Source organism: Lutjanus erythropterus, chromosome 23 (assembly GCF_056507025.1).
Source record: "Lutjanus erythropterus isolate fLutEry1 chromosome 23, fLutEry1.hap2, whole genome shotgun sequence".
Taxonomy (NCBI): Eukaryota; Metazoa; Chordata; class Actinopteri; order Lutjaniformes; family Lutjanidae; genus Lutjanus; species Lutjanus erythropterus.
Window position 1 is genome coordinate 1,868,616 of NC_139339.1, and position 12,958 is coordinate 1,881,573.

A 12,958-nucleotide genomic window follows, 5' to 3' on the forward strand; every position below is an offset into this window, starting at 1 on the left:
GGAAAATGTTGATTGAGTCTTACCTCCAGGATGTGAGTTAGGTTTCGTTTTCTCCATCCTGAGCCCCTCCTGCCAGATGAGCAGCCCGCGCTTCATGTGCACCCGCAACAGCTAACAGACACAATAAGTGAGCACAGGCTGCGTTTGTGCGTCAGCCTCTGACAGGAATCACCAGAGAAACAGATTCTTTCCTTTAGATCCCTCCTGTCTCTTCTTCTTCCTCCTCTCTTTACCAACTGATACGTTTGAAATTTCTTAGAAATTACCCACAAATTTCATGGTTAAATCTGAGATAGTTTGCAATTACCTTTACCTTCCATGTAGCTGGTGGTAATTACAAACCAACATATTTAAAATTTTGCAGAATTTATCTGCCAGTCAGCTTATCTACCAGCTATTCAGTGCGTCTTCAGAAATAGGGAAATTACATTTTTAAATATTTTTGGGGCAATTTAAAAAAAATTGGGGATCATTTCTAAGAAATTTCAGTTACGATACTAATTATCACACATTTACCATGAAACTTGGTGTAAATTTGCAGCTAATTTCAAAGAATGTTCAAACATGTGAAATGGTGGCTACCACCTACGTGCATGACGACACGTGACGACACGTGAAATTATCACATAATTAACCATGAAATTTGGAGGTAATTTGTGGGTAGTTCCTAAGAAATTTCCAATGAATTACCTGATAATTAAAACCAAGGAAACCAGGCAGCAAATACATATATGATGTTCAGTATTTGTATATTAATACAATCCCTTCACACGCTGCTGAGGTTTTATAAATATTTAATAAATACAAAGTCAATATTAGCAGCAGTCTTGATAACAAAGCAATGTCAAACTGATTTGACAAAAAACTTCCTTCCTGTCGCAGCACTGCAGTAAAGTACGACACACTCTCCTTCTTCTTCTTCTGTTACTGAATGTTTGCAGCTGTTTACCATAGTTACGGAGCACACGCCGCCATGTTGGAAGAACAGCAAAGAGAATATTCTTCCTCTTTCTCTACTGTATTTATCTTCTGTTTTATAGCGTGATAATTTTAAGGGATAGTTCACCTCAAAATCAAAAACACATATTTTCCCCCTCGTCTGTAGTGTTATTAATCCACACAGATAGTTTTGGTGTGAATTGTAAAGTTTTGGTCGTAGACATGTCTGCCTTCTCTACAATATAATGGGACTAAATGGTAGTTGCCTTATTATGCTCAAAGCACCAAAAAAGTGACTCAGTTACTCAAAATAATCGACCAGAACTCAAGGTTCTAGGTCTGTGGCTTATTATCTTGAGTAATCGGGTCACTGGTTTTGGATTTTTCGAATATATCTTCTATCACACCAAAAAAATTTAGAAAGAAAACAGCACTACAATCCATGGGAAATGTGTATTTCTGATTTGGGTGTGAACTGTTCCTTTAAATTAATTCCTGATGGGAATTCTGAGTCTCGTTTGTGACCCTGACAGTTTACATCGTGAAGGATAAAACATCTCGTTTAGAAACATAATTGCGACAAACTCCAACTGCTACAATAAGTTGACCGTTTACCCTCAGTTCTTGTTTCATACAAATTAAAATATGACAGAAAAGACATCACAAATAAAACTTTACATGAAATGTAAACAGATTATGTAACACAACAATTTGGACAGACGTGTCCTTTTTGATCAAGTCTTTCCAAAAACCACTTTGAGCAGAAACTCGTGTTAGTTGTGTCAACAGACACAGCAGTGTGCAAACAAACTATAAAACTGTTTAAAAAGGCATTTTTATGATACAGTACAAAGTAAAGCAATGATTTATCACAATAAAAACAACATGCATGACAGCAACATTTCCAGAAGTTCCAAAGTAAACACGTCTTTCTTGTGTCAAACACTCTGAAATGATCAAATACTGGATCTGTGCTTTAATAACTGGCAGCAGTTCTGGCATCACAGTGTCCTCTGCGAACAGAAACCCAGACCACCTGGATTAGTCCGCAGGAAACTGTGCAAGCGTTCAGTCGAACAACGTGTGCTGAGGAAACAAAAGACTTCAGAAGCAGCCTGAATCAGTCCCTTGCTGCGCTGACACTTCGCTACCAAACCTTTCTTTTTTTTTTTGTGACTCCAGGACGTACTTACAGAGGCGTTCCTCGAGACTCTATTCGAGGCCCAGGGAGAAGTTAATCCCGTGGACGATACCAATGATGATGGGTTGCCAGGCGACCAAATACCTGAGCCAATCGAGCAGCTGCCCGTACAGGACGTGCGTCTTCTCCCATCTGGCAAGAGATGAAGGAATTAAGGAGAGCGCTCAGATAGAAAACATGGCTTAGACCGTCAAGTTAAGTCCAGTCCACACGGACAATAAAAGGATACGGGTTGTTCATCATCCTCTTCAGGTCAACCTTCTCGTTGCAGTATGGACATGTCTGCTTCTTACCCACGATGCACCAGCCGCGGATGCAGAACTCATGGAATCTGAATGGGTGGAGCAAGTCAAGGCAGAAATACTGAAAATCTTTGGATTTATATTAAAAAAATAGACAGTTAAAGGTTTATCGACGAGTCACAGTGGATGAAGTCTGAAAAAAGTGCTTTTCAGAAGCTGAGTTAGTTCACAACTAATCGATTAATCAACCGATCATTGATTATGTTGCTTACTCAGAGAAGTAGCTGACAGGATTTCAGCAGAGATCTCAGAGCTCTGAGGCTACAGGCACCTGGAGGTTAGAGGTGAGCAAACTGCTGAGTCATGGTACCTGATTGGTAACTAGACCATCATCCCTCAACAACAAAGCGACCTGGATTAACCTCCTGGGGGGGGGGGGGACACACACACCCCTCCATCTCTCTCTCTCACACCTCCACCAGTGTTTACTGTCTTCTTGCACTTTGTTCCACAGAAACTGACTCTGAGCGCTCAGCACAGATAAAACACCCGTTCAGGATACATGTGTCCACAGGAGAGCTGGTAGGTGTCTTCTATAAATCCTTCCTCCTCCACGTCCACCAGGATCCTCTGACCACAAACTGCACAGATGTCGTTGGTCAGGCTCCTGCTGGGCATGCCTCCTTTGTTATAGTACTGAAAACACACAGAAAATATTTAAATAGAGGCGTGTCCACAGACTTTAAATCAGATGGGATGTCAGTTTGAGTCATTTATTTTTTATTTTATTTTTCTGTCCTCCATAGTTAAAGTCAAGTCATTTTCCATAAGGATTTATTTAATAGTTTTACCCCGATTGTAGAAGCCATGTAATCCGAGCAGATTTCAGCGAAGTCTCTGCCCATGACGCCGTAGTAAAGCCCGTAAAACAGCATGATGACACCGACGTCCATGGAGTCCTCTGCCTTGATCCTGCACACAGAAAGAAAGACAGATCAGCTGTCTTTAAGTAAGAGGAAAAGATTCACGAACAGCCCCCGTTTCCAAAGACCTGACTGGATGAGTCGTTTCTGTTTTTCAGAACTTTTGGATGTTGTGAACAGGATGCAGCAGCCAGCAGTAGATCGTCTAATGACACGTTGCCGCCCCCTAGTGTCCGCTGAGAGCTGGATCTACTGAGCAGTGACTCACCTGAAGAAGACGTTGAAGCCGAACATGGTGAACATGATGGCCAGGTAGCCCAGGACGCCCACTGCGTAGCTCAGCTTATAGATCAACAAGAACCACTTGTACACCATCCTGAAGAAAACAGACATGACTGATCAATGATCAAACCAAATTTGAGAATTTATGGCTTGTTATTTTAGAGAAAACATGCATATCAAGATATATACGGTACATTGATGCAGCACAGCCTGAAAATATAAAGATTAGAGCTGCAATGATTAATCAATTATTAAGCAAATCGCCAATTGTTTTGATAAGTGATTAATCGGTCATTCATGAAGAAAAAAAAGTGATTTCAGCTTCTTAAGAAACCAAAAAATATTTGGTTTCTTTTCTCCTCTCTGGCAGTAAACTGAATATCTTTGAGTTGTGGACAAAACAAGACATTTGAGGCCATTTTTCACGATTTCCTGATATTTTATTATTAACTGATTGAGAAAATAATTGACCAGTTAATCGACTGAAAATAATTTTTAGTTGCAGCCCTGATTAAGATACAAGTTATGTGATGATTACACTAAAAATAATAATACATTTATGGAAGAACTGAGTATAAAGGTGTTTTTTGACTTTGGTCTTTTTTTTTTTTTTTTTACTCAGTGTGCCAAGAATGAACAAGAGGATTCGGTAAAAACCTGAATCATTAGTCCTTCAAATCTAAAGAATACCAAACTATAGTCGAGTTTTGTTAATTAAAAGACATAAACATGTATGTTACAGCTGCAGAAGCAGCCCAGTGATGAAGACCACAGTCTCAGTCGTCCTCTCACCTCGGCGTCCTGCAGGACAGCGGCTTGCGAGTGGCTCTGAAGATGACGTAGCTGGTGACGACGGAGAACATTCCCCACATGGACAGAAACCTCCACCAGTAGAGTTTGATGGTGAAGTAAAGAGGAACCACCCACATCTGGACAAGAGTCACCAGCTGAGGAGCAGACGCACAGATTACACTTTATTTTAACTTACATTTTATTTGGCTTATATGAGGCTGGTTTCCTGTTAGAAAAGTCTGGTGAGGTAAAGTGAAAATATACACCACCTATAGATAAGTACCTCATACAACCACACTTTAAATAAACTAAACTACTTAATGTGCTTTGTCATCAAATATTATTTGTCCAACACTGAAGACGAGTACTAGACGAGTACTTTTAAAAACTTCTGCCCAGGTCTCTGAGTTTAGGGGAACATGGTGATCTTTTGACACCATCCACACTCACGTTGTAGGAGCGGTGGTGCCGCTGCTTCCACTGCACCAGGACGATCTGAGCCACCACCAGCGTGGCGATGAGGATCAGCACCATCTCTGCGTGCATGGCCTCGTGACCCCTGTGCTTCACGTGCAGACGCTCGTGCTGCACCCTGGCAACAAGAGGAAGACGCAGCATGTATTATGATATATGAGGCGTTCCACCAAACCGGTGCATGTTGCAACTTTTCAAAATTAAAATTCTTTCTTTAACTATTTAATTGCCGTCATGATAAATCTCAGGCCATTTTATTTATTTATTTTTTACAAGATTTCCAAATGGTAGAATGTGGATTTTTCGACAACTGATTCATCTTTTTGAATCATTATTTTAAAATAAAAAATGTCCAAATTCTGTGATTTCAGCTTCTCAAATGTTAATATGTTCTGGTTTCTTTAGTCCTCTCATGAGAGTAAACTTAATATCTTTGTTTATTGGACAAAACAAGACATTTGAGAACATTTTTCTCCAATTTCTGACATTTTAAGGACCAAACTGTTAATCGATTAATAATTAACAAAATAATTGAGAAAATTGAGATAAACATAATTGTTAGCTGCAGTCAATTTAAACTACATGCAGAACACTTTGTTTTATTTATAGAGGTGGAATGTTTAATCAGTTATTAAATTCATCAGGAAATATTTTAATAATCAATAGATCTGTTTGAGTTATTTCTCAAAAGAAAAAAAAAAGTCAAAATTATCTGATGTGAATATTCTTGGTCTTCTTTGACAGTAAACTGAATATATTCAGACTGTGGACAAAACAAAACATTTGAAGACTCTTATGCTGCTTGGGAAACACTGATCATCATTTATTAATCAAGAAAATAATCATTATAATAATAATCAATAGTTTCAGCCCTTCATATTTTCAGCAGGGCAGAAACGACACCGTTTCAGTGAAATGGTTCGTGTATTCAACAGTTTGAAATGTGCATGTTGTGAAATGTGGTTACTCACTTCCAGTTTTCTCTGTGTGTCATTTTCAGCAGGTCGTCCTGTAACAGAGGCACAGACAGAAATAGCAGCTGGGAGGTTTGTGGGTCTCACTGGACACTTTTATGTAGGTTAATACAACTTTACTTCTCTGAATGACAAGTACTGCTCTGTCAAGTTAAAGTAAAATCTAAATAAGAGATAATATACGATGAAAAAGGGTGTTTGTTTTTTGTCTGTGTGTGTTGCCACGTCCCATCAGCAGCCTGAGCTCTGACAGCTGACCTGCACCGAGCAGCTACACAGACGTTAGCTACGTTAACCGCCGTTTTTTGCTCGTTTTTGACGTTAAAAGTGTCGTTTCTGAGGTTTTCCAGTGAGTCAACGGCTGCGGTGTGAAGCACAGTTCACTTACCTGAGGGTGAACACCCGCCATCGTTTGATTTTTAGTCCCTCCCGGTGAAAACTAGCCGGCAAACGGCAGCTAGGTTAGCTAGCTCTGCTCTGACAGCAGCTTTGACAGTAACAGCTGCTCCGTGTGTACGGAAGCCTGACAGGGTCAAAACTCACAGCGCGAGTAAATAAATACGGGCTGAATAGACCTACCAACATTAGTAAAACAAACAAGTAAACTAAAATAAAAATAAAGACTACACTTTATGGAAAACAATGACCAAAACAAACTAAGTAAAATAAAAGACTTACAGGAAATGTGTTTAGTTTCAGTCTTTGTCAATTTTGTTGCAATATGTAAACACAAGAAGCATAAAGACAAATTGGTGCATGTTTATTAAAACTTAATATAATCATCTGTTTAACTAAAGAAATAACTAATAAATGGGCTCCTTAACCTACTAATAAAATTGTTAACTTCTAAATATTCTAATGAGTGATATATACATCCATAAACTTACGTTTGCAGGTTAATAAATTAAGATACAAAAAAAGCAATGTGGTTTTTTTTACATATTTATAAATAATCAAAGTACCAGACTATGGTCATTAAAGGGCCATATTTGGCCCACAGGCCACCAGTTGAGTAGGCCTTTGATACAAGCTACAAGACAGAAAACAAAAGAGCCACTGCACCGAATCAGTGTCATTTACATGTTTAATTTTTCAAAACTAAACTTCACACCATTTTGTTCAGCACTGTATTTAAGATAACTGAGGCAACAAAATGTTGATACTGACAGCATAGAAAGCATGAAAACTCAAATCTGTTATCTCAGTCACAACAGTACATATATCATTTCTGAAGGATTCTAATAATTGTATTTGGGGATGGTTAAGTTTTTTTTCAGTGTTCTGTTTTTATTTAGGGTTTTCATGATATCTCTTTAAGTTGCAATTAGGACAGAGTTCAGGACACTGCTTGATAATAACGTGTAATACAGATACATATATTTGCATATCTGCATGCAGTGTCCTGGGGATGGAAAAGACACCAATCTGATTAATGCACAGATGTAAAAGGCAATTTTTTGCTCTACTTTTTCAGTCTTTAAATTACACTCTCACTACTCAAACTGGGCATATAACAGGCTACTTACACACAAAAATCACTTTTGAGACAAGAAACTCCTAATACTTTTATTTCCTTGTGATTTGTTACAGTAAGTTCTTTAAATGAAAGATGTGACAGTCTGTCTACACAAAAGGACCAGTTCAATTCAAGTTAACAATTGGGTTTTATTTTCTGACAAAAATCTGCAAACAAAAACTTTGATCACATTGAGGAAAAATTATCCTTCTGAATCGACACAGCCCTCGTTCATGCTCCATCTGCAGGAGAACAAAAAAAAAAAAAAACATTAGCCAACAGAAGAAAAAAAAAAAACTTTTGTCAGCTGACGATCACAACTAGAACTGAAGTCGCTCAGACATCCAAGGAAGGTTTGGACCATCTTTGGTCGTTAGACCTCTGGTGGAAACTACGAATGGCAGGAAAAAGCATCATCACAGCGACAGGACGCGAGCAGGACTATAAATGTAGGCAGAGTTTGATTTACAGGTTCATCGTTGTCTAAAAAACAAGCTTACCGGTCTCACAAGCTCCAATCCTCACCACGGTTATTGGTAAGAGATGACATGATGAAACAGGCACCGAGACGTTCACCCTGAAAAGTGAGACGAAAATAAAGTTAAGTTCTGAAAACAAAGATGTTACAAAACATGTTCTAGACTTTTATTGATCGCTCAGACATCCAAGGAAGGTTTGGGCCATCTTTGGTCTTTCGACCTCTGGTGGAAACTACGAATGGCAGGAAAAAGCATCATCACAGCGACAGGACATAAACAGGACTATAAATTTAGATAAAGTTGGATTTACAGATTCATTGTAATCCGAAAAACATACATACCAGTTTCTCAAGCTTCAATCTGCAACACCAGTGATGGAACAGGCATCGAGACCGTCACCTTGACAAGCAAGACACAGACAAAGATACTAAGTTCTGAGAGCAAAGATGTAACAGGGCAAGTTACGGACTATTGATCGCTCAGACATCCAAGGAAGGTTTGGACCATCTTTGGTCGTTAGACCTCTGGTGGAAACTACGAATGGCAGGAAAAAGCATCATCACAGCGACAGAATATAAGAAGGACTATAAATTGTGTTTAAGTTGAATTTACAGACAACATGCATACCGGTTTCACAAGCTCCAATCCTCACAGTGGTTATTGGTAACTCAGATGACATGATGAAACAGGCACCGAGACGTTCACCCTGAAAAGTGAGATGGAAATAAAGTTAAGTTCTGAAAGCAAAGAGATGTTACAAGACAAGTTCTAGACTTTTATTGTTCGCCCAGACATCCAAGGAAGGTTTGGACCGTCTTTGGTCTTTAGACCTCTGGTGGAAACTACGAATGGCAGGAAATAATGTCATCACAGCGAACTGTAGGTAGTTTTACAACCTGGACTGGATTTACAAACTTTAATACACACCTACTGTGCTTCAAAGGTGATGGACGTCTCAACCAAGATCCGGGTGTTCAGTCACATCGGGCCTGAAAGCAAGAGATTTATTTAGTTGTGATGATATTAAAAAGACAAAAAATATCACTGTTCCGTTCAGTCGCTCAGACATCCAAGGAAGGTTTGGACCGTCTTTGGTCTTTCGACCTCTGGTGGAAACTACGAATGGCAGGAAAAGGCATCATCACAGCGACAGGACGCGAGCAGGACTATAAATTTAGACTGAGTTGGATTTACAGATTCAAAGAGCAGCAATTAACAGTGATCCAAAAAACACACTTACCAGCTGAACAAACCTCGATCATCACCACTGCTGATAAATGTGACGGCTGCAACGGCATCAGCATTGAGATGTTCACCCTGAAAGTGAGATGGGGAGAAGGTCTGTAAACTCTGAAACCAAAGAGATGTTACGAGACAAGGTACAGACTGATTGATCGCTCAGACATCCAAGGAAGGTTTGGACCGTCTTTGGTCTTTCGACCTCTGGTGGAAACTACGAATGGCAGGAAAAAGCATCATCACAGCGAAAGGACTATACATTTTGACACAAGTCAGATTTTACAGATGTACATACCATTGATCATCTCCATTGTTGATAAATCTGTTTGCCATCAATTTCTTCACCCTGAAAAGTCAGACAGATTAAATTAGTTCTAAAACCAAAGAGATGTTACAAGACAGGTTACAGGCTTTTATTGTTCGCTCAGACATCCAAGGAAGGTTTGGACCATCTTTGGTCTTTCGACCTCTGGTGGAAACTACGAATGGCAGGAAATAATGTCATCACAGCGAAAACACAAGAGCTTCTACAGATTTGAGCTGAGACGGTTCAGGACACCACATCTAAAGATAAAGAGGTTTTAAGATCATTTCTGAAAAACTAACTTAGAATAGACATGTGGCAGCACAGTTACAGCTATCATTTATTTAGTTTTGCTGCAACTTTCGTCATTTGGACGAGTCTAATGTAAAGAACATATGTAGCCTAATAACAACCATAACATAGCCTGGTCATTGTGTGCTTCACTGCCCTGAAACGCACACTTTCTCTGCTTCATTTTGATTTGCAGTTAATGAAGTCTCATCATTGACAGATAAACTCTGTAAATAAACTGCTACCATGAGCTCACCTGTCCCTTCAGTGGAGCTGATGCATTTCCACGTCCTGAGGAATTAGTCCCATCATCCATTGTGACCAAGCTGAGGAGCTTCTGTACGGCGTCCCTACAGGTCATTACTGCAAACGGCTGATTTAACCCTGTCAGGACACAAATTTAACACACAACAAAGGTCAGTAAACATGCAGGAGCCTGTCAGTTATTGCAGCTGTTTTCAGTGTTTAAAAAAAAAAGTAAAATTCTGTTTGACAGCTAAAAAAAAAATTAGAACGTGCAGATAAGATTTCAGATCACACATGAAGCTTTGTTGCAAAAATACTTTGATATCCAGTCATTAATCTGTGTCTACAAAAAATGGTAAGAAAAATCAGTCATAAAGGTGGCATCATTTTGTTACTAAGCGTCAGGTATATTACATTAAATATATTCTCAGGCCTTGAATATTAGCCTGTATTATATTTGAGTTTAATATCTAATATCTCATAACAGGAACAAACTAAGTTACTTTTTTTGTGCGTTTTATCTGAATTACATTCAACAGTAATGAAACTTTAGACTGAACATCTCGTTACCTGCACGTGTTCTACTGATGGAAACTACAAATCAAACACTGATCGGTTCAAGCAAACGATTTTATCTTCCAAAATTATTTTTTGCACAAACCTCAAACACAGATCTGCAAACTACAGAGTCACAACCAAAGTCATGAGTTACAGCAGTTTTAAACTAACTTTGTCACCGACATTTGAACACGAGGGCTGTCTGCACACACGGTGCTGATAAATGATTCTATCAGCTATAAAACTGAGAATAACCTTCAAATAAACTGGTAGAAATACGTTAAATAAAATCTCCAACAGTCTCATTTATGTTAAGTACAACAACGTGTGGTAAAGCTCTGAACTGTGTCGAGATAATCTACAACCATCCGCTAAATTAACTCCTTCTATATGATCAATGTCGCCACATTATGCTTCTATATGTTGTTATTAACACATACAGGTTTCAATTTGTGGACTAAAGTGAAATTTAAAACTATATTTACCGTCAGAGTTGGAGGAGACTCGATGCTGACTGCAGACCCGCAGCTCTCCGCAGCTTCAAATGATCACGGTCGCGTTTCCGCCTCTTTTTAAATCCATCATGGCGGCGGCTGCTCAACTGAGTCATGGCGACTGAGCGCCACCTGCTGGACAGGAGGGACAACTGCGATTCACACCGCTCAGTACTGGACAGACAAAAAGACATAACCATAAATAAATAAACAAATAAATAAAGAAAGAAATGATTAGCTATTTCTGTATTTTTGCATGTAATTATTTATTTCCACATTTATATATTTTTACATTTTTTTTATTTAATTAAGATTTATTTATACATTTATCCATATATATATTTCTATAAGGTTATAATCAGTCTGACAATGAGGTAGGACTATGGAGCTATATTTAATTAACATAAGAACACAGAAATAAAGAAGTATAGAAATACAGAAATAAATTATAAAGACTACATTAATAAATGTAAAAAGAAATTAAGTGTGGCAATAAACAAACAAACAAATAAACAGATACATGTATAAATGCAGAAATACAGAAATAGCCTTTTTTAAATTACCAAAATGTATTTACTTATTATTTATGTATTTTATTAGGGCTGCATGATATGTTTTAAAAAAGTTAGAATTCAGTTTTGACTGAAATTAAAATATGCAATATGAATGATCATTTTTGCATTACAATTTTTACAATAATAATAATGACAATAATAATAATAAAAGCTAAAATTGTGATGATGTGATATTGGGGTCTTTCTCACACTTTCCTTTTACTTTATTTCCACATTCATTTCCACAAGTTACTGTAATATCATATATTATATTATATTATATTATATTATATTATATTATATGGCTTTGTTTAAAGCTCAGTTCTGACACAGCTGTGATCAAAGACTCTGGACAAACAATAAAATTATTGTTAAATCGATGATTGAAATACTTCAATCACCAGAATTCAAAGTCGGCCAACTCATTATCATAATAATATATAATACATTAAATAATAGTGATGTGTATTGATTGTGATATTGTTATTGATGCATTAATGTGTTCAGGGCTGGTGGATACAGATAAAGTCAAATATCACTGTCTCTCAGTTTCACAGCTGATAAAGATGGAGGCATTTATATTCTACTGGGCTGCTGAATTAATTTGCTAATTACTTAACTGTCTCTGCAAGGTTACTGACTACATGTAATGGAGTAAAAAGTCAATTATTTACCTTTGTACACGTACTTCAAAACTGTACTTTAGTATGGTGTTTGAGTAGATGTACTTAGTTACTTTCCACCACTGTGTATCATTTCAGACTGCGCCACATGAGTCTCATATGATGTCAGACGACACCCCCTGGTGGACAAATGTAGACATGGCACAAACTTCTGACACTTCTGACTAAAGACACACATCAAACTCAAAACTCTTTGACACATTTAATTTGTTTTCATCATGAAAGCAGTATTTTGTCATTAAATTTTCTGATGCTAATTGTGATGGCAGTCAAAAAAATATTCTTTGTTCTGTCACTTCTCCATGATAAGAAAGTTATCACAGTGTTGACATGTCAGAAGTTATTTTGTGGATGTTTTTTTGTTTTGTTTTATTTGATGGAGCAAAACAAAGTGAGCACACAACAAAAGTCAATAAACAATGTGTAGATTTTTTTAGAGTATTATAAAACATAATAGAAATGAATAGAAATAACAGATGATATAATTTACAGTATATAAGATGTACAAACATACAATCTAAGAGATAAAAGAAATAACTCAAAATAAATCTGGTGATTGAAGAATAAAAAGTTGATACAAGTGAGATCAGAGGAGGGAGAGAGAGACATTGGGATGAACATAGAGAATCATACGCCCACACCATCATACAACTGACAGACGGATGAACCAATCACCTCTCTCCTCTCCTCCCTCCTCTTGCTGCTCATTGGTGGATGCTACAGCGAGGCCCGCTAGATGCCCCTGCCCCCTCTCCCTCCCTCCCTCC

The 12,958-nt window shown here is 37.9% G+C and overlaps 1 protein-coding gene, 2 long non-coding RNA genes and 7 other non-coding genes across 10 annotated transcripts; all 10 read right to left on the reverse strand.

Moving 5' to 3' along the window:
• Positions 1 to 777: 777 nt before the first annotated feature.
• rnf175 (ring finger protein 175) lies at positions 778 to 6,351 on the reverse strand. The gene is made up of 10 exons (XM_084712666.1): positions 6,216 to 6,351; positions 5,825 to 5,862; positions 4,830 to 4,971; positions 4,380 to 4,534; positions 3,574 to 3,681; positions 3,234 to 3,354; positions 2,945 to 3,078; positions 2,370 to 2,471; positions 2,133 to 2,272; positions 778 to 2,025 (listed from the first exon to the last, which is right to left on the reverse strand). Exons 1-9 carry the CDS (start codon positions 6,234 to 6,236, stop codon positions 2,152 to 2,154), a joined length of 942 nt encoding a protein of 313 aa, XP_084568792.1. The 5' UTR covers positions 6,237 to 6,351; the 3' UTR covers positions 778 to 2,025; positions 2,133 to 2,151.
• Positions 6,352 to 7,598: 1,247 nt separating this feature from the next.
• LOC146305217 (uncharacterized) lies at positions 7,599 to 8,777 on the reverse strand. Its single transcript, XR_014769076.1, has 3 exons — positions 8,653 to 8,777; positions 8,164 to 8,344; positions 7,599 to 7,920 (listed from the first exon to the last, which is right to left on the reverse strand). It is a non-coding gene; the product is annotated as an uncharacterized LOC146305217 (long non-coding RNA).
• LOC146305218 (small nucleolar RNA SNORD14) lies at positions 7,676 to 7,768 on the reverse strand. Its single transcript, XR_014769179.1, has one exon. It is a non-coding gene; the product is annotated as a small nucleolar RNA SNORD14 (small nucleolar RNA).
• Positions 7,996 to 8,088, reverse strand: LOC146305219 (small nucleolar RNA SNORD14). The gene has a single exon (XR_014769178.1). It is a non-coding gene; the product is annotated as a small nucleolar RNA SNORD14 (small nucleolar RNA).
• LOC146305220 (small nucleolar RNA SNORD14) lies at positions 8,298 to 8,390 on the reverse strand. The gene has a single exon (XR_014769180.1). It is a non-coding gene; the product is annotated as a small nucleolar RNA SNORD14 (small nucleolar RNA).
• LOC146305221 (small nucleolar RNA SNORD14) lies at positions 8,606 to 8,698 on the reverse strand. Its single transcript, XR_014769183.1, has one exon. It is a non-coding gene; the product is annotated as a small nucleolar RNA SNORD14 (small nucleolar RNA).
• Positions 8,778 to 8,822: 45 nt separating the features above from the next.
• On the reverse strand, positions 8,823 to 11,003 carry LOC146305222 (uncharacterized). The gene is made up of 4 exons (XR_014769075.1): positions 10,946 to 11,003; positions 9,913 to 10,040; positions 9,357 to 9,407; positions 8,823 to 9,139 (listed from the first exon to the last, which is right to left on the reverse strand). It is a non-coding gene; the product is annotated as an uncharacterized LOC146305222 (long non-coding RNA).
• LOC146305223 (small nucleolar RNA SNORD14) lies at positions 8,880 to 8,972 on the reverse strand. Its single transcript, XR_014769182.1, has one exon. It is a non-coding gene; the product is annotated as a small nucleolar RNA SNORD14 (small nucleolar RNA).
• LOC146305224 (small nucleolar RNA SNORD14) lies at positions 9,217 to 9,309 on the reverse strand. The gene has a single exon (XR_014769181.1). It is a non-coding gene; the product is annotated as a small nucleolar RNA SNORD14 (small nucleolar RNA).
• Positions 9,482 to 9,574, reverse strand: LOC146305225 (small nucleolar RNA SNORD14). Its single transcript, XR_014769177.1, has one exon. It is a non-coding gene; the product is annotated as a small nucleolar RNA SNORD14 (small nucleolar RNA).
• Positions 11,004 to 12,958: the final 1,955 nt, after the last annotated feature.